The sequence below is a fragment of the Cyprinodon tularosa genome, unplaced genomic scaffold, assembly GCF_016077235.1.
Source record: "Cyprinodon tularosa strain WSP-4 unplaced genomic scaffold, ASM1607723v1 ctg473, whole genome shotgun sequence".
Lineage (NCBI taxonomy): Eukaryota > Metazoa > Chordata > Actinopteri > Cyprinodontiformes > Cyprinodontidae > Cyprinodon > Cyprinodon tularosa.
In genome coordinates this window covers 769,827-797,617 of record NW_024039200.1, presented here as the reverse complement: position 1 = coordinate 797,617, position 27,791 = coordinate 769,827, and the positions used below count along the sequence as shown (strand labels likewise).

Sequence of the window (27,791 nt, the reverse complement as noted above, 5' to 3'; positions counted from 1 at the left end):
TTTAATCTATAGATCAATCACAGCAGACTGTCCCTCCAGCTGATCCAATACAGGAATGAATGTATTGAGCCAGAAATGAACATAATTCACCCCATTTAACATTGGCGGTACGGTATGTGTCTGAGTGAGTGTGTGTGGGTGGGTGGGCAGATGAAAGAGGCGACTTCACCCATGAGACATCTATGAACAATGCTTTTGTTAAGGCTCATACACATATCCATACCCACCCACAAGCCTGTGTAAACACAAACACACACGAGTGAAGATACACACACGTCCCATTTCGATAAATCACCTTGGATTAGGCCATCCTAAAGCTTATTTAAAGTCTCCCAGTTTCTTTGTAGAATCGATTGAAGGGATGGGAAAGAAGAGAGAGAAAAATGTCTAGCACCAGAGTCTTACTTTCTCTCAACAGCAAAGGTGGAGCTGAAAGTATGAAGGTGCAAACACTCCCTAAAAATGGATGGAAAGTAGGCAGAAAGAAAGTGCAGGAAGGTAGAAACAGAAAGAGGGAATAAAGAAAGGATACAAAGCTTGTTGAAAGTTTCAGGAATGCTTTTTGTCTGTTGTTCACTGTTGATACTGGTGCAGGGTTCACACTATTACTGGGTGACAGCTTTAGGTAGGAAGCATGTTCAGGGAAGGGTCACAGCACAGATACATTGCAACCTTGTTTATCTAAAGTAACCTGATTGCTAAAATGACATTAGAGATGATAAAAGGGAGAATACAATTTAGTTGATAATGACTCCAAGGTAGATCTAAATTCATAATGTGCGTTGGTAGCAATTTAAACCTCCAGAAACCTCAACCCTACTCTGTTTCTTGCAAACTGAATTTCATACAGTATTTCAAAGCCCGGAGAAGCATGTTGGCTCTAAAATAAACGGAATTTAAACACAGCACAAAGACTCTTTGCTGAAATAATCTTGAACTTACAAATAGAATAACAATTTATTAATGGAGTTCAGCTCATCAGCATGTTGGAGCTTGTGTTTTATTACTCATTCAAATAGTCTATGAGCAGTACTTGTACCTGCTGTAGACTCAGTTGCTTAGTCATGCATAGCTATTCTAGGTCTCCAGATACTGACAACCAAAAATGGACAATATTTAAGAATATGAAGGTGGGAAAAAAAAGCAATAACACATTTAATTATATACACCCTTCGGAAACATATGGCATCAGCTGCAGGTTCAGCTGATTCTAAAATACTGCATAACTGACTAGAACATAAAGCAATGACCTGATTACCTTAGATCTCAAGCTAAGCTATGCAGATATTTTTCTGCTCTGATAAAGTTTCGCTGACTTTAGCATGCTAAGTGGCAGGACAGGCCGCCATCTTTTCTGATTGCTTTACTAAACAATCGTTGGTAACTGCTCATAGACTTATTATAGGGCTTTTAACTAATAATGAGAAGTTCAAAACATGGAAAGAAAAATCACATGAGAAACAGTTTACTTTGTGATGACACTGTAACACTGTATTCTAATAAACAGTTGATATAAAATACAAGTAAAACAAAAAAAATTTGTAGATAATACAGAAATTAATTGCGTTACTCACATTAAGACCAATTTAAAGTACATATTTTCATATGCTAACATTTATTAAAGTAAACAGTAACATTTTGAAATTATATATTCATTTTTCATTAATTTTTTCAGAGCTACTTTTGGAATAGTACATTTTAATTGTAACTTCTGCTGCGTCCACTAACAGTGTAGTAATAATCTTTCATTTAAATGTACTCACATAGCTACATTTTAATAATTATTGGTGTCAGGAGGCTGGGCACTCCTATTGCTCACAGTCTTTGGTTAGTGACATCAGCCATGTGGCTCAATGCCCCTCTGTCTGACCTAAGGCACACAGCACATGGGATTTCTGCAGTACACTTATAAAAAGCATCATATCGAGCATAGATTTTTCACAGAATTCTGAATGAGATCACTGTGACGCAACAGATGGATTATATAAGGGTAGCAAAGAGCAGGCCTTGGAGGCATAATTAAACATTTTGGAGCAAGGAATGTATGAATGCATTAAAAGGTGACTGAAAAAGACAAAACATACTGTGGTGCTGCAGTTGTAGCGCAGGAAGAGCTGCTATTAGTCAGAGCGCAAAACCCTGCAGCTGTTAATGTGATATGATATAATTCACATCATGCACCTGTTACCACTGGGACAATATCCTTCTGTAAACTACTGTAATGTGTATTATTTTAGTTATGTAGAAAATGTGAACAACTGACAGTGTAATAAAAGCAGACGTATTGGTGTTAGTCTTTACGTCAGAGTGTTGAAATACGAATGATTTCATACTGTGTGTTTGTTTAACTGCTTGCTGCTGTCTTGCTATACAGATTGAATACAATCTTATTGTAGTTACTTGAGTGTAGTCTGGCGTACACCCACAGGACAACTGTTAATACATTTCACTCGCCTGGTTTGCTCCCACTTTCCATTCAAATGCATTTATTAATTTTGCAGACAATGATTAACATTATTTTGTACAGCTGTTTATAAGATTTAGACAGTACCTGCTGTTGGCATTTTAATTTTAAGTTTTCAACCTAATAAGTTGGAAAATATTGAGGGACTCTATAAAACTTTAAATGCTAACTTTGCTGCCTTTTAAATAGATTCAAATGATGTAGGTTAGAATTGCAAAGAGTTGTCATTTGTTCTCCATATTATTGTTTTTTCTCCAACTTTACTGATGCACTGTTTTGCTCTTTTGACCTAGCATCTGACATGAAATGTTTTGATTATTGAAAAAGTGTAGTATTTAGCTCATTAAAAATATAAATGTATACCGATGTTTAATTAAAATACTACAAAAAATGGAAATGCTTGTTGTTGAAATAAAACTGCTTCATTTTAGGAAAAACCTTAAAATAAAAATCCTTGAATGCTCGTAGTGATTAATCTAACAAAGGTTCAGTCAGTTAACCGTGGTATGTCAAACCTTTTCTCAGCACAAATTAGACTTCCATTCCAAGATTTTTTTTTTTGTTGTCTTCATCCTCTGACATGGGGGTCGCCTCAGAGCTTGTGCCTGGCTTTGTGTTTCCTGGACAGAGTCGCCTGTGGAGCTGGTTTGCCTTTTCTATCTCTGCTTCTTTCTCCATGTCTGGTTCTGTCTCCTTGAACCCCAGTCGGCCTCGGCAGATGGCCGCTCACACTGAGCCTGGTTCTGCTGGAGGTTTCTTCCTGTTAAAAGGGAGTTTTCCTCTCCACTGTCGCTACACCATGCTTGTGTGAGTGATGGCTGAAGAGTCAATGAGTGAAGGAATCAGCTGGTTTTCCTTAGATAGAAAACTTTGAATCAATCTGATTGTATGATCTGGTTGAACAGTAAAGGGCCTTGAGATGACAATTGTTGTGAATTGGCGCTATATAAATAAACTGAATTGAATTGACCTTGGAACTCTGTTGCTCAACATCAGTACAGGGTCCGTTTTAACCAAAATTATATATAACTAATATTAGTTACAGTGAAGAGTTTGTTCATTTGAAAGGAAATAGTGAAGTATTTTATGTTTCTTAACTGTTTCTTATGAGGAGCTGCAGTTTCATCTTTGTATTAATGTAGTCACCCTGACCTCAATTACTCTACAGCTCATACCTTTACTACCCTCAATGATATCTAATCAAAGTAGAATTATTCTATTATGCTGCATAATTAAAGTAAATCTTAAAAGAAACCTCATATATAAATAAAAGGTGTCAGAGGATTTTTTTTGTGAAATTGTTCTAACCTGAAATGATTTAATGCAAAATTTAGGTTAAGAGATATCAGCATTACTATTATTATACAGAAGCCTCTAATATTAATACTTTGTTTTCAGCCTTTAATAGCCAAAAGGCCCAGACAGCAAAACAACCTTTTCAGTTGAGAATAACTTAATACCAAAACAGATTTCATGAGATAAAGACTAAGACTTCAATCAGAGTCAATTCTGGAGTCTTGGTTTGTGTAGTTGTGACTCTACTTCATCCTCAATCTTAATTACTTCTCATAAAAACTGTAGTAGTTGTCCAGGAAGGATTCAATAAGCTAACTGGAAACCCTCATAAAGTTTTGTTATTTTCTGTGTCCAAAGGCGCACGAAAAGGCATTAATTTTTCATCAAGCTTTGACAGCAAAGAAAAACACCAATGCCAGAGAGGGAGCAAGTACATTTTATATTTGTTTATCTGTAGTGTCATACTGTAGTATGAGAGATTTGGTGTTTGACAGAAGTAGATTGAGCCAGAGAAATATCAAAAGAAAGAAAACCGTGACTTGACTTTAGAGTGCTCTCCTAGACAACCACATGTCCAACATACCACATTAACTTCTTAATTCATCACAATCAATCTCATCATATACATCTCCACTCTATTGTCACTGGACATAAAAACATGTACAAACCGCTAAAAAAATGATTTCATTGCTCTCATATTATAGATACTACACAAAAAAAACATAGCTAGTGGTTATTCTTTCCTTCCTCTTAAAGTACATTTTTCTTCTGAAAGAAAAAAATTGTGAATAGCCTTGGGAAAAAAAATAGTCAGGAAAGCATGTTTAGAGTGTGGTCTGTCTCATGGAAATTTAAATCTGTGCAAGCAAGGTGAAGATATCCTTTTCTTTTTTCTATTAGAAGTTCATAAATAAAAATATCTGGACATCTAATGACAGATGGTATTTTAATCAATTGATATTGAATCTTCAAGCAAAAGCACTGTATACATTTGTCATCAAATTACATGATGGTATTAAAGACTAGGTACCTGCGACCTTCTGACTTTGTCTTTGACAGTGTACAGGAAATACTGCTGCTGCAACATTTTATTTCATAATTTTGCTGCTTGCTTACAAAATTTATGGCTGCTTGGGCAAAGTTTTTTCTTTGATTGTGTTTTTTTTTCCTTGGTGAAAATATTCATGGTTCTGGGAGAACCGTTGAAAGCTGGAGCTTAGGATTCCCGAAACAATATTCTGATTTTTGAAGAATGCTTTTCTATATTAGAATGATTGCAACAATGAGCTGATAACCGTTCCTTTATTCTGTCTGGGATTTGTTTTTCTGCACTGGTATAAAGAAATGTTTTGCTGAGAAAAAGTAAGAATTACTTTCAGATAGTGAATACTCACTACTTTAGCATTGTTTGATACTGATATAAATATTCAATGCAAATCAAAACTGAGGCTAGAACCTTTTTTAAATGTACTGACGCTCTTCATACAAACTCACAACAGTATTACTATGTCCTTTTTCAGGAATCGGAACCATTACTATTTCTATATTTACTTTCCTATACTTTAAACTAGTGCTAAACTTATCTATGCATAATTTTGTTCAAATCAGTTATAATAGGCAAGACACACAGGATGTAATCAGAAAAGAGAGGAAAGGCAGAGAAGTGAAGAGAAAAGGAATAACTTGAAGGAGGAGCGATGTTCAAATTTGTATGGTGCGAAAACAGGAGGGAGGGCAGACCTTAAAGCACAAATGGCTTTTTTTAAGAATGTTTACTCAGATTTGCTTTAATGTGTGTCTTGATTTGTGTTTCTTTTCAAATAAATATCCCAAATACATGTGTTCTTGCAAGTATGAAATAGTTTTTGTCAATCTTTCTATTGGAGAAATGAAAAAAGAAAACATGTAGATAAGGTGCTAAATAAGAACTTATAAAGGTTAAATGGATGTAGAGTGAAAGAGATCAGCTAAAACAAAACTTAAAATATTGACATAATCAATATCAATTAGTATTGCTGTGTAAGAGACAAAGCTAAAAGTGAATCAAATGTGGTCATAAAACAAGAAAGTGATTAAACAGATGTAGGTTGAAGACAGCAGAAAGAAAACTGAAAAAATTTATGTTTGGCCAGAAAACCAGGAAATAACCTGTGGATAAAGGAGAAGGTGGGAAAAAAAGAACAGGGAGGAAAACATGACTGCAAACACAGAAAGACAGAAGATCTCAATGGAGCACAAAGAGAATAAGGTCAAAGTTAGGTTCAAAATGGTTTCCCTTGCTGGATAGAAACAATCCAACCAAACTCTTTTCCAATTCATCCAGTCACATTGTTATATTTTCTATTCCATATAAATATAGGCAGCTTGAATCACAATTTTCTTTGCTTTCTCTTTATGAAGAATTATTTTTAAAGCCATGCAAACTCAAAAATTTCAGCTGAGAAACGATAATGGCTGTGATTGATTTTATGTTTAGCTAATGGAGAGCTTTGTCCTCATTGATAAAGATGAACTCATCCTAGCATGCTGTTCAGAGCGACGGTTATAGCATGCAAGTCTCTGATTTTTTTTTTTAATCTAAGTGACTGATTTCCTCCTTAATTAAGTTTAATGTTAAAAAATACAAATACCTATACTGCTTAAAAAAAAAACTAGCTTTTATTTCAATCCTCCCTCTAGGAGGTGACTTTAATTTAAAGATCAACGAAATTCAAACTGTAAAACATGCTGTAAAATATTCATTTTAACAACTAATGAATGTATAACACACTACATGTTTGCAGCTGGTGGGCTACTGTAGTTTATCAGCTATCAGAGCACATGAACTGATGTCTCTCTGAGCTGTTGAAGTGGTTTAGCATGTAGATAAACTCCCACAGCAGCAAGAACAAATAACATTATTATATTCTTGCAGCCCCGTCTTGGTGGTCCTCACTGCTTGTTCTTGACATAAAGCCTGTGCAGAATTTTCTTTCTTTCTTTCCAGCATTATGTCCAAGAGTTGTGGTATTGGTCAGGATTTGGATGGGATTTGCTAAAAAAAATATAATTTTCCCTGTTGCTCTTGGTTTGGAGATTATTTCAGGTGGGGAAATCTGTGATGCAATGGATACTTTTAGAATGTGCTGGGAGATGTGGTGAGAAAATAAGCATCTGTAATGATACTTTTACAAAGTAATATAAAGCATTTAGTTCTGGCCCCCCTTATCACTCCGAAAAATGCCTCCTCTGCTATTGTGTTGCTGTTGTTTTCTTTTCCGGGTGTGACGTGGGATGAAGTCAATGGTACTTTCTACAAGTTCAGCATTTGAGCTTCTTGCAAAGTTTGAATACTCGGAGGCAAAACAAACTTTTTTCTTATACTTTCCTTCTCAAGAACAAGAACACATTTCACAGTTATTGTAGAGTATGACACGCTTTACACGGGAGGGCAGAGTGACCCACTTTCTGATTAATTTAGACAGTCTTTTTTTTTTTTTTTACAAGACAAGGCAAGAGTAGATAAATCTTTATTGTCATTGTACCAACAAGACCCATGTAAGCTGCACAGAGGAATGCTGTGACACATTAGGGGCACTCAGCGACCCTAAAGGCTGGTTTATGCTCAGAAACCAGGTCGTCTGCGTGTGTCGCAGTTTACACAGATATGCCCCTGCCCCTTCCGCAGACACTCTGCTGCACCTCTCCAAAATTGTAGGTGACCGCAGACAGGAGGCCTCTGATTGGTCAAATCTACATCCAATCTATCCGTATTTCCTGTTTGGTACCCTACCGGCTTGTTTTGTTTGTATGACCGCCAGTTTGGAAAACGACTCGTGAAGTTGGACAAGCTAGAAGAGCGAGGTGCACGAGAACGCTGGGATCCTTTTTCCACCTATTTTCCGCCCTCATGTCCCTCCGTTGGCGCACAAACTTGCCTCTTGTGTTTTTCCCACTTCCTCACTGCCTCGGCCGTATCTAGACCCACAGCTAGTTCGTGATTGTACCTCTTGTGTTGTGGCGTGGAATAATGTAGCGCAGACCATGCTTCCAAATTGGGCATAAATCAAAAATATTGGCGTCAAAACTTCGACTTCACGGTGACACTCTACTGTGGAGTATAATCAGCCATTAAGAGTGGATATTCTATTTTAGATAACCCTCTTCCTTATTCTTGTTCTGTTTTATTTTTCATTACTAATATTTTGTGTTAAGAAAAAAATCACTTTTCTTTCAGTCCTTGTTATTTACAAGAATTATATAAAATATAATAGTTAAAAAGAAATGAAACTTTGGTTTATAATCATTGAACATGTATCTTAACCTCACTTCTTCCACAAACAGAGTGGTTCTGACCACCCTTCCATGTTTCATTCATGCATCCCATCTAAACCTAATTCCCTTTTATCAAATTATTTGTTTAATAATTTGTGCTGCTAAACAAAAGCTACAGGATGTGTTTAAACAACTAAACCATATTCTCTGTGTTGGTAAAGGTTGACTAACCTGCTGCCAGCTTAACCAGTTTAGTCATAATAATGTGTTCTAATAAATTGAATTAAATCAATGTGCTTCTTTTGTATTTTAAGCTCATACTTCAGGTTTCGTTTTTAGCTAACAATAAAATTCCAGGCATTCCACCCACTCCCTGGGACAATTTTAATATATACTTGAGGGAAAACTGACATTGGCACCGAAGCAGTAAAATATGTTGGAGCATGTCCCTGCCTGAGGTGAAATTCAGCAGTACAATACATGAAAATGTATTTAGTTTCACCAAACTCTGTACTGGGTTCTGATCTGCATTTGTCCTCTTTTGTACTTTATATCTAAATGCATTGTATAATTTATAGTATGCATAAAACATTTATTGAAATTAATCTAGAAATTGTGCGGTATACAATTTAAATGTTTTATGTTAGCAGACATAATTTAAAATTAGACAGGAAGGTGCTAACAGTTTCATAGAGATTCAGATTGATTGTGAGTGAAACCAAACAAGAAAAAAAATATCTTGTGATAGGAAGTGAAAGACAAACCTGATTGCTAAAAAGTAAGAATGGAATAACTAGAAAAAGAGGGGGTGGTGGGGGCAGGTTGCCTGACAGCCTCTGAGAGATAGAAACTGGAGTGTGAGGGAGGGACAGATTCAGGCGGGGAATAAATGGAGACAGGAGAGCACTCGAGTGAAAATGAGCAGGAAAATACAGAGAGGGAGGAAGAGCCATGTCTCGCTCTCATCAGTTAGAGCGTTGCCCATCTTGTTGCGGAGGATGCCTTTGTCACCATGACGAATCCTCGCTTCCCTTATCGTGCTTACTTCCTAGAATATTACTGAAGTACACAAAGTAACACTCACAGTAGAGAGAGAGACGCAAATTTAGGTAAGACACATGCTGCAATGGCAAGCATCAACAAAGGGACAAACAAAGTTAAAGCATTTGTCGAGAAGCATGGAGATACAGACAGATATTCTGAATGGAGACATAGACCGTTTTTCATTGATTTGTTGTAACTCAATAGGACATGACTTATATATTTTATGGAAGATTTTAAAAAATATTTTATTTCTATGTTTGCAGATGTGTTTATTTTTGGTTCCATATAATGAGGACTGATAAAGAAAATGGCAAAAATAAATAAGAAATACATAAGAGGTTGCAGGAAGATAATTTTCAAGGGGAGAATTCCTTCTCAGGAAGGCAGGATCACCGCATATACTTCTATGAAGCTTAGTTCACTAATAAGCCTTCTTATGTTGTCTGCCAGCATAATAATGTTCCATTCAGATTTTGCTTTGGATGCATTTTCTCCAGGCCCTGACTGTTGTTGGTGTGAAACAAGTTTTGTTGTGAATGCTTTATACACCCACAGTCTCATTAGGCTGATCATTATTCCATGGTACACCTACATCTATGCACAGCAGAAAAAGTAACATAGTGTATAGCAAATACACAGAGTTATGCTAATTTGACAGTTTAGCAAAGACCTTGTAAAATGGAAAATTGCCAAACATACACGTATAAGTGAAACAGAGATGCTACATAACTTATATTAAATATGAAGGCCGCCTTATTATGTCACACACACTTGTTTTATCTATTGCTCACTTTTTCTTTGACCATTTTCTATCTTTTTACTTGATTGGTTTTTGGTTTCATGGAACCCCAGCAATAAATAACAACATGTGGCTATGCTGAGCAACAGATTTTAAACTGGATATGTTATGCAATGTGTGTCATGAACTAAATGCTTTGTCATTTCTTGTTTTTTTGTCTTTGCAGTACTACGAAATGTCCTATGGTCTCAACATAGAGATGCACAAACAGGTAGGAAAATTATGTTTACAAAATTCTGAATATGTTTCAGCCAAAAGGTCGTTGCTGGGTTACTTGGTGGATGTGTGCTTGAGTGTAGAGCATGTGTAGCTCTGTAAGGATGCAGCTTTCATTGAGTGGGTGAAGAGGAATAATACCACAGCTATTGCTTACAACATGGGCTACACAGTGGAGCAGTGGGTAGGGCTGCTGCCTTGCAGCAAGAGGGTTCTGGGTTTGATTCCCGGCCCAGGGTCTTTCACTGAATTTGCATGCATGTTCTCCCTGTGCATGCATAGGTTTTTTCTCTGGGAACTCAGGCTTCCTCCCTCAGTCCAAAAACATGACTGTTAGGTTCATTGGCTTCTCTAAATTCTCCTTAGGTGTAAGTGTGTGCTTGAATATTATTTGTCCTGTTGGCCTCTGTGTTGCCATGTGATGGACTGGCAACCTTTCCAGGGTCTACTCGCCTCTCACCCATTGACAGCTGGAGATAGGCACCAGCACCCCTCAAGACCCCAGCAGGGATAAGCGTGTCAGAAAATGGATGGATGGATGCTTACAACATATGTGTGTTTCAAATATTTAGTACACAAGCACCATGTAAATCTATGAGGTCAGGTATATGCATGTGCTAAGAAGGAACAAAAAAAAACAACAACTCTATAGTCAGACAGTATCAGGCTGTGATGGTTACAAAGCTGTAGTTCCATGATAATACAGTAAAGTTCTGGTTATTTTTACTTAAAGGTTACTCCACAGTACGAGACCTACATATACATGATAGATATCAGCTAAACTTAGACACAGTTCAAATTTTAAAGTGATTAATTGCCTAATATAAAAAAACTAGGGCTGCAACTAACGATTATTTTAAAAATCGATGAATCGGACGATTATTTTTTCGATTAATCGATGAATCGGACAAAAAATATTTTTTATATTAACCTCTTTATTCCAAAATAAACATTTTAGACAGAACAAACAAGCACACAAGTACAGGTTGCTCATTAACTGTCCTGGTGCAATACGAAAAATAAATGTTTGTGTTAAAACTACGCAAACTTACATGAGAAATGTAGCTGTACATCCACAAAATATAGGCTACTTTGTTTCATAAAGCGCAAAAAAAAGACATTTTTGTTTTTAAAAGCCCCTAAGGGGTTCAAACAATAGGCCCCCCCATTTCAACAAATGAGTTTTTTTAGACTAGAAGAGTTCTGCCTTTTAAGACAGGAAAGTATAGCAGTTAAAGTTGCTACTTGAGAAAATACTGAACCATAGAGATAAAAATAGCCCTGTGATTCAAATTATAAATTGTATTTGGAATAAAAATGAGAGAACTAGGGGTGCTAAAAAACACATCCTCCAAAGACAGATATTTACATGGAAATGTGGCAAATATAATTAATTGACATATTACTTATCTTGCTGGATTTTATTCTGCTTTACTTCCATAAATTGCAGAATCTTCTTTACTTTATCTTTGCCAGAAGATTTAAACTTTAAAAGCCTTGCCCTCATAATTTGCAAGTTAATTTATTTATAAAGTAAATATAAACGCTGCTTAAGCTAATTCAAATGAAATTAAAAGTAAAATAAGTAGCCAACCTTATCACTGTCTGTAACCTACTAACACGGTAAGGAAAGCATCAGATGAGCTACCTGAGAAACTAACGTAACGTTTCCCCACTTTAAAACCAAACAAACATGGTGGTTCCGTGCCATGTTAATTTCTTTTGAAAAAAGTTGCATGTTATCACTTTTTTCACTTTACAAAGCGTAGGCTATTTTAATTATTGTGATCAATTTGCGCCGTCAATCCCGGTGCATACGCGCTTCATTTGGAGTCTGGACGCTGCGGCTCTGCCTGCAGCGCTGAGAGGGACTCCTGCGGGAAAACGCGGTTGGGGTGGGGGAGGCACCCCACGGCAGAGTAGGAATGATACATGCTTTCACTAAGAGTCTCCAAAAGCCGCCAGTGACACCGAAAAAAGTCGCCAGATTTGTCGCTAGTCGCCTTTTTGAAAAATAGTCGCTGGAGGGGTCTGAAAAGTCGCTGAGTTGGCAACACTGCAACTGCGGCGCTGACTCGCTCTGCCATATTTTTTTTCTTCCTCTTTCAGTCAAGAGGCAGTGATGACGGCGCGGCGGATGACGCAATAATCGCGCGACACAACTAATCGATGATGAAATTCGTTGCCAACGCTTTTAAAAGTCGATTTTTATCGATTTTATCGATTCGTTGTTGCAGCCCTAAAAAAAACCTTTACCTTCATCCTTCAAAGCATTCAAAATCCATGATAATCTTTTTTGAGTTAAGCTGAACTAAAGAAGGTCAACAGATTGGACCCTGTAGCCGGTATGTCGTCTCTAAATATGGTATGAACAGAAACATTTCAATACGGTCTTTACTTTTTTAATTCATCCATCCATCAGCTTCCATTTATCTGTCACAGTCACAGTGGGACCGGTGGCTATCTCCAGCAGTCTATGCTGTACATCTTGGACAGGTCGACAGTCCGTTGCAGGGCAACATAACATTGCACACACACCCCACACAAACTCACACACAGTTTAGAGACACTAATTGACCTAACAGTCATATGGAGTCAGCCGTAGTACCTAGAGAAAACCCAGTCATGCACAGGGGGAACATACAGTATGCACACTCCATGCATTAGGGAATCAAACCCAGGACCTTCATGCTGCAAGGCAACAGTTCTACAAACTGCACCACCATGCAGCCCTGTTTCATCCAGTCATAAACATCTTTACTGTAAAGCCCAGAATTATTCATACTCTCAACATATTTATTTAATGTTGTCTTCATTTGGTCAGGGAGATAAGAAAGGAAATGGGCAATGTAATAGGAGTATAACTATTGAAACTAGCTTATATTGAAATTAATAGAATAAATAGTTTATTTAGAAATCGCCTGTTCAAAATTAGATATACTGTTTCCAATATTCTCAATACAGTTATACTTGCAAAAAAATATGGTACCTCTAAACTGCTTTGGTAAAGGATATGGACTAACAATCACCCCTCTAAAATATTGCATGTGCATTTACTTTAAAAGAAAATGGAACAAAAGGAGGAAACCTGTTAATGTGGAAATTCTGAGTGAATGAAAAACAAAGCATATAGATATTTTTAGAATAAGAGACGAATATTAATGCTATGCTTTGCTCTGTTCATTGGCACATACTACACAGTAAAATCTGAAGTGTTATAGTTACACTTTAAGAGTGCATTTGGTCCTACTTGGAATTAGTGTTAAATTAGAACTCTACGAAGTGTATATTTTACTCCAGTTGTTGTTGTAATAACTATAACAGAGTCCATGTACTTTGACACTGCATATTTAACACTGTGGAATTTACTGTGTAGTAGTATTGCAGATAACCCCTTTCATACAATTCATTGTTTTACCATGACAACCCTTTCTATACACCACATTTTTACAGAAGGGCAAATATAAATCATTTACATAAATAATTTACTCATAACAGCTCATCTACATTCAAATTCATGTGTTTTCAGAGTGAATCTACTTATTTAGGGTGAGCAAAAGACAAAACTGACTAGTTTTTGTTAAACAGCCTTATCTCTCATGGCTAAACTTTTTCTGCTTAGGTTCAACATTTGAGATTAGGTTATTGCCTTGTAAGTAAAATAAACATTTTCAGACAGGATTTTTAGCATGAAAAATATGTTGAATGCATAATAAACAGTTATGAAGGAAATAGAAAGCATACATGTATTATATTATACATGTATAAACTAGTTATGCAGTAAGGCAACCTTATCCCTAGGAACCCTGACCCATGAATGCGAATAGAATATACCATAAAACCACATCCTTTAATTAAGAGGTTTGTATTTTTCAACGGTAATTGGAAAACTTTAAAGGTCTTTACTGAGGTGATGTAAAAGGTTTGAGATGATGCATTTAATAATGCAGATGTATCAATGCAAAGACTACAGTAGTTGTGCAGCTGTAGCCAGTAAGGGAAACTCATTGTAAATTGTGTAACGTTTCCACTTGTCCTTGCTGAGATCTGGTAGTCTTGAATGAAGACATTTGTCTTGTGAGCAGTGTGTGCTCTCAGGTGCCTGCGGCTGCTTGTCAATCCCCATACTAATTGCTGTCTGGGTCACGCTACAGGAGAAGTAGACAGTCGAATTGCATACAGACAGCGACAGGCAGACAGTCAGATAAATGTCGACGCAGAAGGACAAAAAGGCAGACGCGGAACCTGTTCTAGTTGATAGACCTTCCTGCAGATAGACAGAATCATTATCCAGTTGAATGGCATTTCCTTTAAGGTGACTGCCTGTGCCTTCCTCCTTCCCTCTCCATATCTATCTATCTGTCATGCTAACTGGCTCTCTGTGGCGGAGTCAGGCACTGCCACGGAGGACAAGACGAGAGGTGGTTTATTTTTCACTTTTACAATGAGCTCTTGGCATACACCTTCAGAAAGCAGCTCATTGTTTGAAACTCTCTCTGAGACGCCTTCCAATAAAAGGCTCTGTGCTCTGCTTTTTCACCTCATAATCATTCTGTCATTTAGCTATCAAGGTAATTATAGCAGAGAGATATCAAACACCAGGTGTCCTTATAAATACAGAGTTCAATCTGGGTCCATGTAGCTTCATAAAGCTCTGCTAGTTTAAGTTCTTTGAGTTTAAAGTTAAGAATTAGTTGAAAACCTGGCAATACACAACAAGGAAATACCTAAAACCTGTCATTGATTCTTTGTGCAAATTTGCAGCAATGGCTTGTTTCTTATGTTATGGCTGTAAAACCTTTAAGTAGGCTTTGCTGAAAAGATTGAAAGACACATGTCCAGCAGTTAAACAAAAGCTCAGCTATCATTCAAAGGATAATCACATCTAAGACAAATTCATCAGTTCAATATGCATTTTAACAGTAGATCCATGTTAATACTTTGAAAAAACTAATAAAAACATTTTATGGAAATACTGCAGTAGGCGGTGGTTAACTGTGATTCTCAGTAATGAACCAGATCAGACATTTCTGCAATAGGTTTGCTTTTCCAGGTTTCCCAGGGTACATGCTGGTCTGGATGTGCATGTTTTTTTGAGTCGGTAAATGAAGATACTCCCCCTTGCTCTAACAGATGTAAGGAGACAATTAGGTAGCATATATGTTTTTTTAGCCTAAATTTGTAATTTGGTTACCTTATTAAGGCCTATGTGCTTATAAAGATTGTGGTTTAAATTCACAGGTTGGAAAAAACTTTGTGTTCAATCTTCAATTTGGTATTAACTAATGTTTAGACCTAAACACAAACTCAGTTTGTGTCTGAAGTAAGACGCATCCCCCCTTTTAGTATGCCGAAGATCTTGTGATCTGTACCAAAAAAATTATAATAAATAATTATAATATTGATCTCACATTGGAGAAATTTACCTCTTCATTTAACCCATCCCCTTGGGGAGCAGTTGGCTGCCATCGTGGGGTGCCCGGGGAGCAGTGTGGGGTCGAGGGTCTTGCTCAGAGACCCAGAGTGGCAGTCTGTGGGAGTGGGGCTCAAACTCGGATCCTCAGGATTACAAGCTCTATGCCCTTACCACTAGGCTGCCACTCCCCCATATAAATAGAGATAAAAGGTAATTCAGTTGCGTAAGAACACATTTTCCCTTTGGCAGGTTGAGGCTCCAGAATCACATGTGATACATAATTTTGAAGCATATTTGATCTCAGACTTAACCTGGCTGCCACATATTTCTTTTACACCTTAAAATAAAATAACTACTGCACAAATGCTTCACCACTATGGAATTTGTGCAAGGGATTCAAAACTATTCAACTAACGGCTTTATAATAATGTAGAATTACTGGATATCGCTGGGCTATCACTGAACTGGTGTGCTGCTTGAAACGTCACCAACAGTGGTGTAGTATAACCTATTTTCTTATAGTTTCAGCAAATCATTGCATTTCCAGTTAAAGTATGCAATTCTGATTTATCTAGAATAAAAAAAACTCAGTTTTCACTGATGTAAAAATACAATTTTAAGAAAACTAATTGTGTTGGAGCTGTTTTGCATCTCTTTTGTTTTTTTCTGAATTTATTATGAACTTATTCGCATTCTAATTCTCCTGATTTACGGTAGTTTTGAATCTTTAGTTGGAAATATGTCTGTTTTCGTTCTGATTTGTTTATTTGCTCTCTTCCTGTCTGGTGGGCGTGACGTTGAGCTGATTTGATTAATAGGTGCCGTCACCTGCCGCTCAAGTAGAGTGGAAGGGACAAACAGTTTTTCAACCGCGTGATGCGGGAGCGCTTTTGTCTTGTACGTTCGTATGTTAGTGAAAGACAAATAAATGCCTCTATTTTTCGAAGACGCGCGTTGCATCTGATCTATATTTCCACTCTGAAGCGGTGGCTCCGAAGTTGCCACTACAAATTGTATTACTTTATCCCTACTTGAAACAAAATGTAGATGAAATTCAAACTTCTGTTTGAAAAAACTATGGAAAGTCTATGAATAAAAAAAAAACAACAACCTATAAACCTAAATATTCTCAGCTTGTATTAAAGCTGAGAATTACATATATTTTTTTTGAAGATACATTACAATAAATTACATTAATATTTAATTTGTTTTTGAAACTGAATTATCAATAACTTAGTTTTTTTTGTTTGGCTATCCAGAATTCAGCCTTGGACTCATGGACGGACTTAAAACCTTGACTTTATAATTGAATGGCCGCTTTGTTGCCAAACAAAATGTCAGGGTTGTCCTCTAGTCCGAAGAGAAACTGAGTCTGCAGGAAGGGAAGGGATTAAAAGACACAGAGGGAGGAAGTTAGAGGGTTGGCACAAAAGCAAAGGAGAGCTGACCTGTCAGCTCTTGTTGCCAAAATGAGGACATATACAGTGGTGCTAGTTTTACCTCTCAGGGAGAGAGAGGGGGAGGGAGGGGGGAGGATGACAGAGGCAAGGAGGCCAAGTCAGGGGTGAGTGTGGAAAACAGGGAGCAGAGGGAGGAAAAATGAAGATAGTGAAGATGACAGTGGCCCAAATAGTTAGGGAAATAAGAGAGAGAAAGAGAAATAATCTCCAGTGTACACTTACTTCAGTTGCTAGTAAAGAAGGAACCAAGAAAAGTCACTAGGGGTATATGACATCAAAAGAAAAGGTGGAGGACTTACTATGTCAGCACAACAAGGAGTAAAAAGATAAAGGACAAGCAAAATAAAAAACTCAACAAAAAACAAGATAAAATGGATATAGGAGTATCCAGGAAAATATGTTTACTATAAGTGTGACAGAAGAAGCAGTGGAATATATGAGATATGATTCCCAGGAAGTCTAGGAAATTGTACAGTCTAAGTATTGTGCAGGTTGGTATAAATATGAAGAAATAAAGGATGGCGTAACATTTTTAATTCAGATTCCTACCTTTCTTCTTTGCTGTTAGTTTATTCCTTCTTCTGTTTATCCCTCCAGTGAATTCTAATAGGGAATCCCTGAACATTGTGTTAACTGTTGGCCAAATATGAACTTACAAGTCTGATAAGTCTGGAAAGGACATATTTTACACTTGAGAAATGTATAAGAAAACTGACAAAAAGACATGAATTAATGATAAAAAACACTAAAGAACTTCCAAGAAAATATACAAAAAGAAAAAACATTGAAAAGAGGAAAAGAAAGATGACTATAAGAAGGTGCAGAAGAAGGTTGATTTGATTTCAAACAGAAGACTCTGATAAGAGTTAACTGGGGGAAAAAGGAGGATTGGTAGAGGAAAGTACAGTTCACCGTGGAAGAAAAACTGATAAAAGACAGCAGGACGAGGAGGGAAATAGGAGAAGGAGATTAATTGAACGGATGAAAGAAGAGAGGGTAAACAGGAAGGATGGAGCTTTAGAAGTGACAGAAAAAAACTTCATGGAACAGATGAAGCGGGGAAAAAGAGCTGGAGATGAAAATGAGAGCCAAGAAAAGGAAAGTAATAGAGGGGAAAAAGGGGGGGAAGAAGCTGAAAGATGGGGACGTACAGAGAAAGACATCAAGGGAAGAAGACGAGCTTTGAGCTACTGCAAGAAATAATGAATCATGAATAGATTTAACAGTGTCTGCTCTTATTTCCTCTCCACCTCCTTCACCCCCCCACCCCCAGGCTTACTCCCTACATCCTGTTGAGATCAGTGCTTGTAGCCTCCCTCTGCCCTCTACCTCCTTTTCTCTAACACCTGCTCTGTCATTATCAGCGGCAGGGCCATCCTATGTCTCGCTATTAATTGAGCTGTAACAGTCGTCTCTCGCCTTCCTATCCTTCCTTTCAGCTGCTTTTGATTATTTTCTCTCTCCAACTCACTCTCTTCACTGTTTTGCTCTTTAAATTTCCACCCATGCTCTTTATCTCCAGCCCTTCTTTCTCTGTTTCACTTTCCTCTTCTCTTTGTCCCTGTCTGTTTGTGATGATTGTATCCAAACAGTACAAAGGCTCAAGAAAGATAGCATCTCCTCCATTCTTTTCTAAGCTTTATGGATACGGTGACCTGCAGAGACACACATCACATTATCTGACTTGGTTCACTTCCATTATCATATCATAAATTCATATATCCTTGCTGAATCCCCATAAGCAGTGAGATGGGCTATAAAGACGTTTCACTGCTACATGTCTTTGTTCTATATTCATTGATATAGCACTTCTGGGGCTGTAGTGGATATTCCCTGCACCCCTGGTAATGTGCATATGCACCACATGTACATTCATTGGCTTTATAATTCAGCCATGCACTGTGGCTCACAGCAGCTGGAGCAGGAGAGTTTACAGATGTGATAATGTGTTGTTGCTGTGAGGTGTGTGCTGATTAGATTGAAGCTTTTGTGTAGCCAGATAATTAATGCAGCAGGATGATAGGATGGTGGCAGGGTGGGATGCATGTGTCCTCTGACAGCTATCAGCAAATAAATGCAATCTGAGAAAATATGAAGGCAGGAAATAGAAGGAGGCTAAAACTCAACAATTTGGAGGAATCGGGATACCGGCCAGGGAAAGATAGCAGAATAATTAGTATATATAATTAGTTTTTTTTCTTTTATTCTTTCAATCTTCCTTAATAGTGTTTGGGTTTTTAAAAGTTGAAATGTACCGTCATTTTCAGCAGATGACCTGGCCAATCATGTATAAAACTATTTATAACACGTTTGTTTTTTGTTAAAGGCATAATCAAGACTTCCATATTTTTGTTTTTGATTATATAAAATACACACTGGGACATTCTTGTGAACGAGAATGGTCCACATATACCCACTTTTTAGGTATATCTGCTCTCCAGAAGTGTTTTAAGCTACACACTTCTAGAACTGAGCTTTTTCCTTTTACCTCTGGAAATGCATTAATTGCTTTTGTATTTGGGCAGCAGTTGTTAGTCCAGATATTAGTCCTGCAAAACTCTAATGCTCCCACTGCAACACATCCAAGGGATTGAGCTCTGATGAACATGGAGAGCAGTGGAGTGCAACAAACTCTTTGGAGAGCTGAAACAGTTTAGGATCATTTGAAGTTGTGTCAAATGATGCATTAACCTGCTGGAAGTTGCTATGAGGAAATGGGTACACCTGGATCATAAAATATATGGACATAGCAACAATGCTATTCTGCTATGTTTAAATAATGCTAATATCTTTGTCACACTATTGCGTCAGTCTTTCATTTCATTGCTGTTGAAAGGCTCTATGGCAAAAGATAATTGCACTCTCTTATCACTTTCCTATACATTTAATCACAAGCAACACAGCTTTCACACACCATGTAACTACATATACGCACCAACATGACATAACAGCAAAGTAAGATACCCTTCTAAAACACAGGTACACTTTAAATCTATTCTTCTCCAGTGTACAGTATTGCATACTCAACAGGACTGCATCAAACGTGACTCACACTTCAGAGACATAACACGACTTGATGTCAAAGAAAATCCTCCTAGTTTATTTGTGTTAGAAACCATCCAAATGCTGTATTTTAAAACTCAGGATTCAAGGCAAGCAGCATTGGCAATATGGGCATCAGAGAACAACAGAGCTACTAACAGCTTTATTCTTTCAGAAAACAGGATAGTCCTTTTTTTTTATGAGCATGAAGGCAAACTTTCTCGTGAGCACTCTGCTGCAGGACAGCACTGGTGTGATGCCAGTTGGCATAGTGTGCACAACAACCCCAACAGAGAAGCACGGAGAAGACAGAGACCCATCCTGATTAAAAGATGGCATTCCTAAACTGGACATTATTTTAGACTGTACATTTAGTTTTCTTATTATTGCCACAAATAAAGAATTAATCTACAGAGGAATGTGCAGAACTAAAAGTTTTATTTTACTATACGGCCCAATTTTATTGACATTTGTGTTATATGCATGACAGTAATTAGTTAATTTAAAAGTGCAGTTACTGATTTAATAATCCAGTTACTTTTTCTTTTTTGGAAGTTGTTTATGGTGTCAAATTGACACCGTAGAGGTTTTTGTATCCATACTCTTTTAAGTAAGGTGTCCAGCACTTGACATGTTGACAACCATTAAACCATCTATGCTTTAAAACTTTTTTTATTCAATTTCTGCCTGTAGAATCAGAATCTCACAGATGACATTGTGTCTTATTGAAGCAGGGGACAGTTTTAATCTGATATTGTTCAGTTAGGCTTCCTGTTTTTAGCTGGCAGGGTCAGCCACTGTGGGATCCTCTGCTGCTCTGACCCATGTGCTACAAGGAGATGGCATTCTATCTACCATAGTTCTAACAAGTGACTATTTGAGCTGCTGTTTTTTTTTACTGTCTTCTTTAATCTTCTCCTTTGACCTCAAAAATCAACGACGCATTTATGTCCACACAACACTCATTTCATTTTAAACAGTGTGCAGCTGCAGATTCTCATCCTGACTCTATTTACCCACTTTCTAAAAGCCTTCCGGATCGTTTATAATATTTCCTTTTGAGTGCTAAAAAAAACTTGTCTCTTCTGGTGAGAGACTGCATTGAGGATTGACAGTATTTTGTTTAATGAATTGTGAATGTAGTCTGGATTTAAGCTTGGGGAAAAGAGTTAGGCTGGAAGTATTTTCAGCATCAGGTTATTAGAAAAAAGTATCAAACATGGCGTGAGAGTGGGGGGGTCCTATGTAGAAGAATAGAACTTTAGCTAGAGAGCTTGCGCCTTTAGTATTATTTAACCACAGCCAATACATGATAAACTGTGTTCATCTTTATTTAAACAAAATATTAGAGAATGAACTCAATAAACTAATCTTGCATTTCCTAGCTTTCCTTTTCCTTATCAGTCTATTCTCTGCAGGAGAAACTAAACTTCTTGTCCTGTACTTCAGCTTGTGGGCTTTTTATTACTAAGTCATAATAATTACTGTTATGTGTGTTGGGATGTATACAGGGTTTGTTTAGAAATCAACATCTCAAACTTAAAGGTGGTAATTAAGCCAACATGATTGACTTTTTGACACATGCTTTGAATATGGCGTAGTACTGAGCTTTGACAGTAATTTTAGTTTTGTGGGAGGATTTTCTAATGTAGGATAATAAAGCCAGTTTGGTGTGGTTGAAAGCTGGGTTCATGTAGTTGAAAAATTCAAAGGAATTGTTTTTTTATGTACTTTTGTTTTGCCTGTCAGTTAAAATACATGTTAAGAATAAAACAATGAATAAATTTACTGGAAAAAAAAAAAACTTTTTCAGGATTTTTTTAGTATCACCAAATTGGTGAAATTGATGCTGCCCTAAAAGTATATGTTTTGTGAGATAAGCTAGAAATAATAATTTCAGAGGTGTTTAATTTTCTGCTAAAAAACACAATATTAAAATAACACTTAAGGAAAAAAGACGATAAGATATTAAAAACATAAATATGAGTCTCTGGTGAGGGTATCAAAGAACAATGTTCTGATCTTTATAAAACATACTTCTTGTCAATAAATGTCAAACGAACATTCAGCAATGTTAATGTACCTTTAAAGATTTATTTACAGACATTTTAACAAAGGTCTACTTTTATTGTCTTGAAAATATGATTGATTTACAAAATACGATGGAATTTACATTTAAAGAAAAGAGAACGCAGCTTCAATAAAGACTGTGGAATGCTTTATAACTGGGCGAGGTCAGTGAAAGGCAAAACTAACAGAGCTTTTTGTGAAGTTTGCTGAAGTTGTTTTTTAACTTCATGCAAGGAGAATGCAATGTAAAACATTTCAAAAATAAGTTACAGAAGAAGTGCGCAGCTGAAAAAGCTGTGTTTGTCCTGCACTGTCCTTCATAAGCATCCTAGTAGTTCCACTTTTTTTTTGGTTGAAGATGTAGTCAGCCTAGGTGCTACCTGTATCAGATACATTTACTTAGATATTTATAGATTTATCTAGCAGAGCACAGAGATTAAAATAAATTAAGTACATTTAAAGTTAAAAACAAAAAGGGATCAGGAACTTACAGATTACAAGCCTGGTTTGCCTGACTCTTTCAAAAAAAATTATCCTAAGAGAAAGAGAAAAAGAATTATCCTAAATGATCTTGTGTAAGGAGTAGAAGAAAGTGTCTTAACAAGTAGTCAGTTATAAGTAAAGTTCCTTTCCTTAAGTATGATTCGCCACAGTATGTGTCCCGCAGCAAACTGTCTTTTTCTTTTTCCAATAAAAAATAAGTAAAAACCATGGCTATTGCTGAAAAAAACTTTTGCAAAGGTTTTATCTAGATTTGCGGTAGTCTCGACCTGAAACAGTTTTACTAAACTCCAAATAAATCAATTTTATTCAGGTTTGCTCCTCAACATTTGGTCCTCATGGCCCCACTATTCTACATGCTTCAGATGTGTCTCAGAAGTAGCATGCATGCTGTATTTGATTAAAAATAGCCTTCCTCATGCAATTTGAACTGGATTGTAATGGTTTGCAACTTGCAGCATTCATCTCAACAGTGTGTAAAGTGATGTTAATGGAATTTCCACTCTGACTGAGCATTTGGGTAACCTGACAACAGCCAGATGCATGTCTAGCTCCGCCTAGCTCCACTCACATACATCTGGGACACCGCCATAGGAATTGCCTTTACTGAAGGCTGGGCCTTATCAAAACTCCTTGCATATGATTGGATAAGCCACTTGTCTGTCATCTTTATCGACATGCTATTTCAGCCACGCACACCGAAGCTAACCCGTAAAACAAAACAGAACAGCCGACATCTTGGATATGGCAACAGTGGAATCAGCGCAATGTCGGTAAATGATCAATGTCGTTTGTGCCATGAAAATGTGCGGATAAAAGGCAACATTGTGCACAGCAGACTTATTTTTATTCCACTACGTCACATCCAGGAAACACCCGCCCTGCGTCCTGATTGGCCGGACCATAAATTTGGTTGGGGAAATCACTTTCAATGAGCGATGTCCCAGATGTATGTGAGTGAAGCTAGGCGGAGCTAGACATGCATCTGGCTGTTGTCAGGTTAGCATTGTGGTGGTTCTCATGCAGACTATCTGAATGAATCAACATATGTCTCAGCTCATTCTGACACACAAGAACTATTTGCTTTAACAAACCTATAACGTTAGCTGGTTTTAGGTTCAGCTCCGTTCTGTGCCATAAACAACACGTTTATTCCAGGGGAGTGGTGGCCTATTGGTTAGGGCTCAGAGCTTGGAATCCTGAGGTTCTGAGTTTGAGCCCCACTCCCATAGACTGGTCTCTGAGCATGACCTTTAACCCCACACTGCTCCCTGGGCGCCGCACAGTGGCAGCCCATTGCTCCCCATGGGGATGGGTTAAATGCAGAGAGTTAGTTTCTATGCTCTGTACTTGTAACAATGTAATGACAATAAAAGCTGGGGAAAAAAAGATCATACATCAACACTGATCTCAAAGGTTCTTCCTAGAAACCTGCTATTGACCCATTCTTTTAAGTTAGATGTGTTGCAACAGGGAATTTACAGGGGATTTGGTTTCTAAACCTTTTACTTAGATTATTTGTTTTAATGTGAAGATAAGCCCAATTTGCTGCAGGGAGACTTTGCAAATCAGCCAGGCTGTAAATGTTGTAACGTTTGGTATTTATTGAAACCAAATTTAGGAAATAAATCAAGTCACTGCAAAAAAAAAAAAAAAAAAAAAAAACATGTTAAAAAGTCAGTGTTATTAATGAATTAAGAACACTTTAAGATTAAATAAACGGAGATAATATTTATATCTTCTTTGTATCCATTCATAAAGCTCCACAGTATGCATCAACTATAGTTAGTTTGGGTTGCAGAGTTTAGGCAGGATATTAAAGGAAGCCGTGTTTGACAGTCAGGATGCTCCACAGCCAGATTGTTTCCCCTGTGGACTGCAGAGGACAGATGAAGCAGCTGGCTGTCCTTCCTTCCTGTTCCCTCCTTTCATTTCACCACCACACATATGAGGATGTGTGTGAGGGTACGTTTGTGTGCTCCTGTTGAGCTGGAGAAATAGCAGACTATGGATTACCAGAATATAGGGGGAAAAAAAGATAAAATAAAAATGATATGTATTTAGAAAGAAATTTGAGACTAAGCGCAATTGATAGAGTACAGCAGGTGAAAATCACGATTCTACTTACAAAAAAAATAGAAAAAAAACTAGTGCAGGTGTTTATCCAACTGCCTGCCTAATTAGCCAGATCTGTCTTTCATTTTTATGCATGTGTTTTTGTACGCAGGTGTGAGTGTGTTTGGAAGCATGGATATGTTGGCTGAAGCTGTGACCTGAATCCTCGGCACATGCAGGAGACATGCCTTTATTTTCAACTCACTGCTTTCCTTCATAAAGGGATTTTGCTTCTCTCTTTTTTGGCTATTCTTCTCAGTCAAACTCTTTTTTTTTCTTGTCTTCTCTACCACACTTTTTTTTTTTATCTCACCAGCCGCTCCACATCCATAATCCTGAGGTTTCAGTTGGATGTTGTTGTTTTTTTTCCTAATTTTGTTTGAAGAAAGAGATTAAGAGCATAGCACAGATGTGGGTCAACTAGAGCGGGCTTTTTGAGAGGTCGCTGCATGTTAAATGTGTTTGCTTGTGTGTGTTTGCCCTCTCTGTGATCAGTGGTGTATGCAGTCCAACCCTGTGCATGTTGTGGCATCTGCACTTTGTGTTTCTGTTCAAACTCTTCGGGACCAATTGTCTAAAACAGATTTCATGTGTGAATAATGGGCCATAGAGACGGGGAGAGAGTGAATAATGTTGGACAAAATCTTTTAAAAAATGTATAGAAATAAATTTGGAAATAAAATACCTGGCAGAAGAAAATGAAAGATGAGTTGATGAAGAGAAGCACTAATTAAATTCCCAAAGAATTGTTTTTTTTGGTTTAATAGCTTTTCACTGTGACAGAGCAACTCTGAGTATCTTTGGACTGTATTTGCTTTTTTATTTGCTAGGTTTTGTAGGTGTGTATATAAAAATCACTATCCTGTTTGCAAATCAAGTTCATTGCTTAATGAAATAAAAACCATCCAATACACAGTTTTGAAACCAAATTTTTTTTACCACTAATTATATTTTCTATTACTGTTTGTTGATAAAACATCATCACCACGACAGTTCATACTAATAGTTTAATATTTCTTCTTCTCTTTTAAAAGTTACATTAATTATGTGGAGTGGGCATAGAGCTTGGAATCCTGAGGTCTTAGTTCTAGCCACCCCCCCACCCCACTCTGGGTCTCTGAGCAACACCCTTAACCCCACACTGCTCCCCGGGCGCCCCATGATGGCAGCCCACTGCTTCCCAACGGCATGGGTTAAATGCAGAGGTAAATTTCTCCAGTGTGAGATCAATAAAGTTCAATTATTTATTAATTATTTATTATTATAGATTGCTGTTTTTCCATAATCTTTATGAGAGACACCAAGGTGCAGAAGTATGCTAGCGTAAATTAGCTTTTCTCATTGTGTTTAGTTGTAAAAATAAAAATGACAATGAACGTGAATAGTGCAGAGAGAATATTCTTTACTGTGACATACCTGCAGCTTTCAAGTAGCGTTAAGTACATTAGCTGTGCTCACCCATGTGTGCAAGTTTCACAACAGCATAGTGCCCCAAGGCAACTAGGGGCTCCAAGGGGCCAGTGAACACCATTAATTTCTTCAAAAATATAGTAACAAAAACTCTCAGTTGCATGATAAAATTTCATCTAGATGCATTACTTATCACTTATATGTAATATTAATTGCTAATATATGGAAAAAAATAATCCTGTGATATTATCAAGGAATTAGCAAACAGAGAAGCTGGGTAGAGCAACTTTTACTGTAAGGAATGAGCAGAGTGTTTAAGAATAGTTTAACATAAAGAAATCATATGTTTGGGTAAAGCCAGTGTATGTATTCAAAGAGAACTTTTCTATGTAGTTACTTTTTACACTTTTTAAGAAATAACTATTAAAGGTATGTTGGAGGATTTCACACTTAAAAAAAGGCATATCCACAACCCTATAGGGTTAAACGTGTCAGAGAGCATGCACAAGCCCATTTCTCTGCTCTGTTTAAAAGTTGCTGTTTACATCGCTCATACAAGCTTACATCTCAAATAAAAATTTGCAATATTTCCACCACCGGTAAGTAAAAATTGGGGCGAGCACGTAGGACGGCCTTACGTAAACATATCACCAGAATGATTGACAATAAGGAGGACCACTTGTTATGATGACCCACCTGGAAATAGAACATCGTCCACTATACCTTTAAGTTTAAATTATCATAGGGAACCTTTTGTTTTCATTATATAAACTCTCCCAGAACTGCAATTTGTGTATAGCATATGTGTGTGTGAAATACCTTAAAACAAAACAGTTGATTGCAGCAATCCAGCAACATTGTTGGCAGAAATAGAGCGCCCCAAAATCAAATTTTGCTCTGAGACCGATGGAGGCTTGGGCCATCCCTGAGTATCACTTTCAGTTCTGTTAGCAGTTTACTGTTCATATTACCATCGTATATCACTTTGATTGGATTAATCTTTTATTCTTTTGCATGATACTGAAATGCTTTCCTCCTTAATCTCACTTCAGACACTCTTGCTATTCATTAGCTCTTTGCATTGTAGAAATGAAGTTGGAGGACAAATAGTGTTGGTGCATACAGCCTGGAGAGCTGGCAAAATGTGAATCCAACTGAAGCTGTGGAAAACAACTTTCTCACATAGAAATGCCCAAAGTTAAGAACATTATGCAGCTAGAATACAAACTGAAAAGCTGATTTGCTAATGTGTTGATTATTTGCTGAACGTTAAATTGTTGTCTTTCTGTGTTTATGTGTAAGAGGAAGTTTCCATGTGCCTGTAGGTTTTATGCTGGGAGGGTGCCTGCTATGTTTTGGTGGATTTTTCTGTGCGCCCTTGCAGTAGAGATATGTGCACAACTGTTTATGTTTGCTTCCAAGCACATAGTTAGGTGTAGATTTTTAGCACAAGGCTGTGACTCTGTTTTTGTGTATGCCTTTGTGCTTTGTAGCTATTCTTTCCTTCTTTTTTTTCTTTCTTTCCCTTCCTCTCGTTTCAGAATAGTGGGGCCATCAATCAGAGGCAAGGGGGATAGAAGAAGGGAGGGTAGTGGGAGGAAGAGGCGTGGAGTAGAAAAGTTGGTTCAGTGCCAAGGAAGAGGGGCTGGCACGCTGCCCAGTGAGTAGAGAGAGAGCGTGGAAGGAAGAACTGAAAAAGGGAAA

The 27,791-nt window shown here is 37.3% G+C and overlaps 2 protein-coding genes across 2 annotated transcripts in view; both read left to right on the top strand.

Moving 5' to 3' along the window:
* LOC119794268 (transducin-like enhancer protein 2) overlaps nucleotides 1-10,182 on the top strand; it is a 38,693-nt gene extending 28,511 nt beyond the window's left edge. Inside the window, exon 4 of the mRNA XM_038301730.1 lies at nucleotides 10,024-10,182. Within this exon, the coding sequence (XP_038157658.1) occupies nucleotides 10,024-10,167 (144 nt within the window). The 3' untranslated portion in view covers nucleotides 10,168-10,182. The remainder of the gene's footprint in view (nucleotides 1-10,023) is intronic.
* A 13,147-nt stretch (nucleotides 10,183-23,329) lies between these two features.
* tle2b (TLE family member 2, transcriptional corepressor b) overlaps nucleotides 23,330-27,791 on the top strand; it is a 48,182-nt gene continuing 43,720 nt past the window's right edge. The window contains exon 1 of the mRNA XM_038301724.1: nucleotides 23,330-23,335. Within this exon, the coding sequence (XP_038157652.1) occupies nucleotides 23,330-23,335 (6 nt within the window). The remainder of the gene's footprint in view (nucleotides 23,336-27,791) is intronic.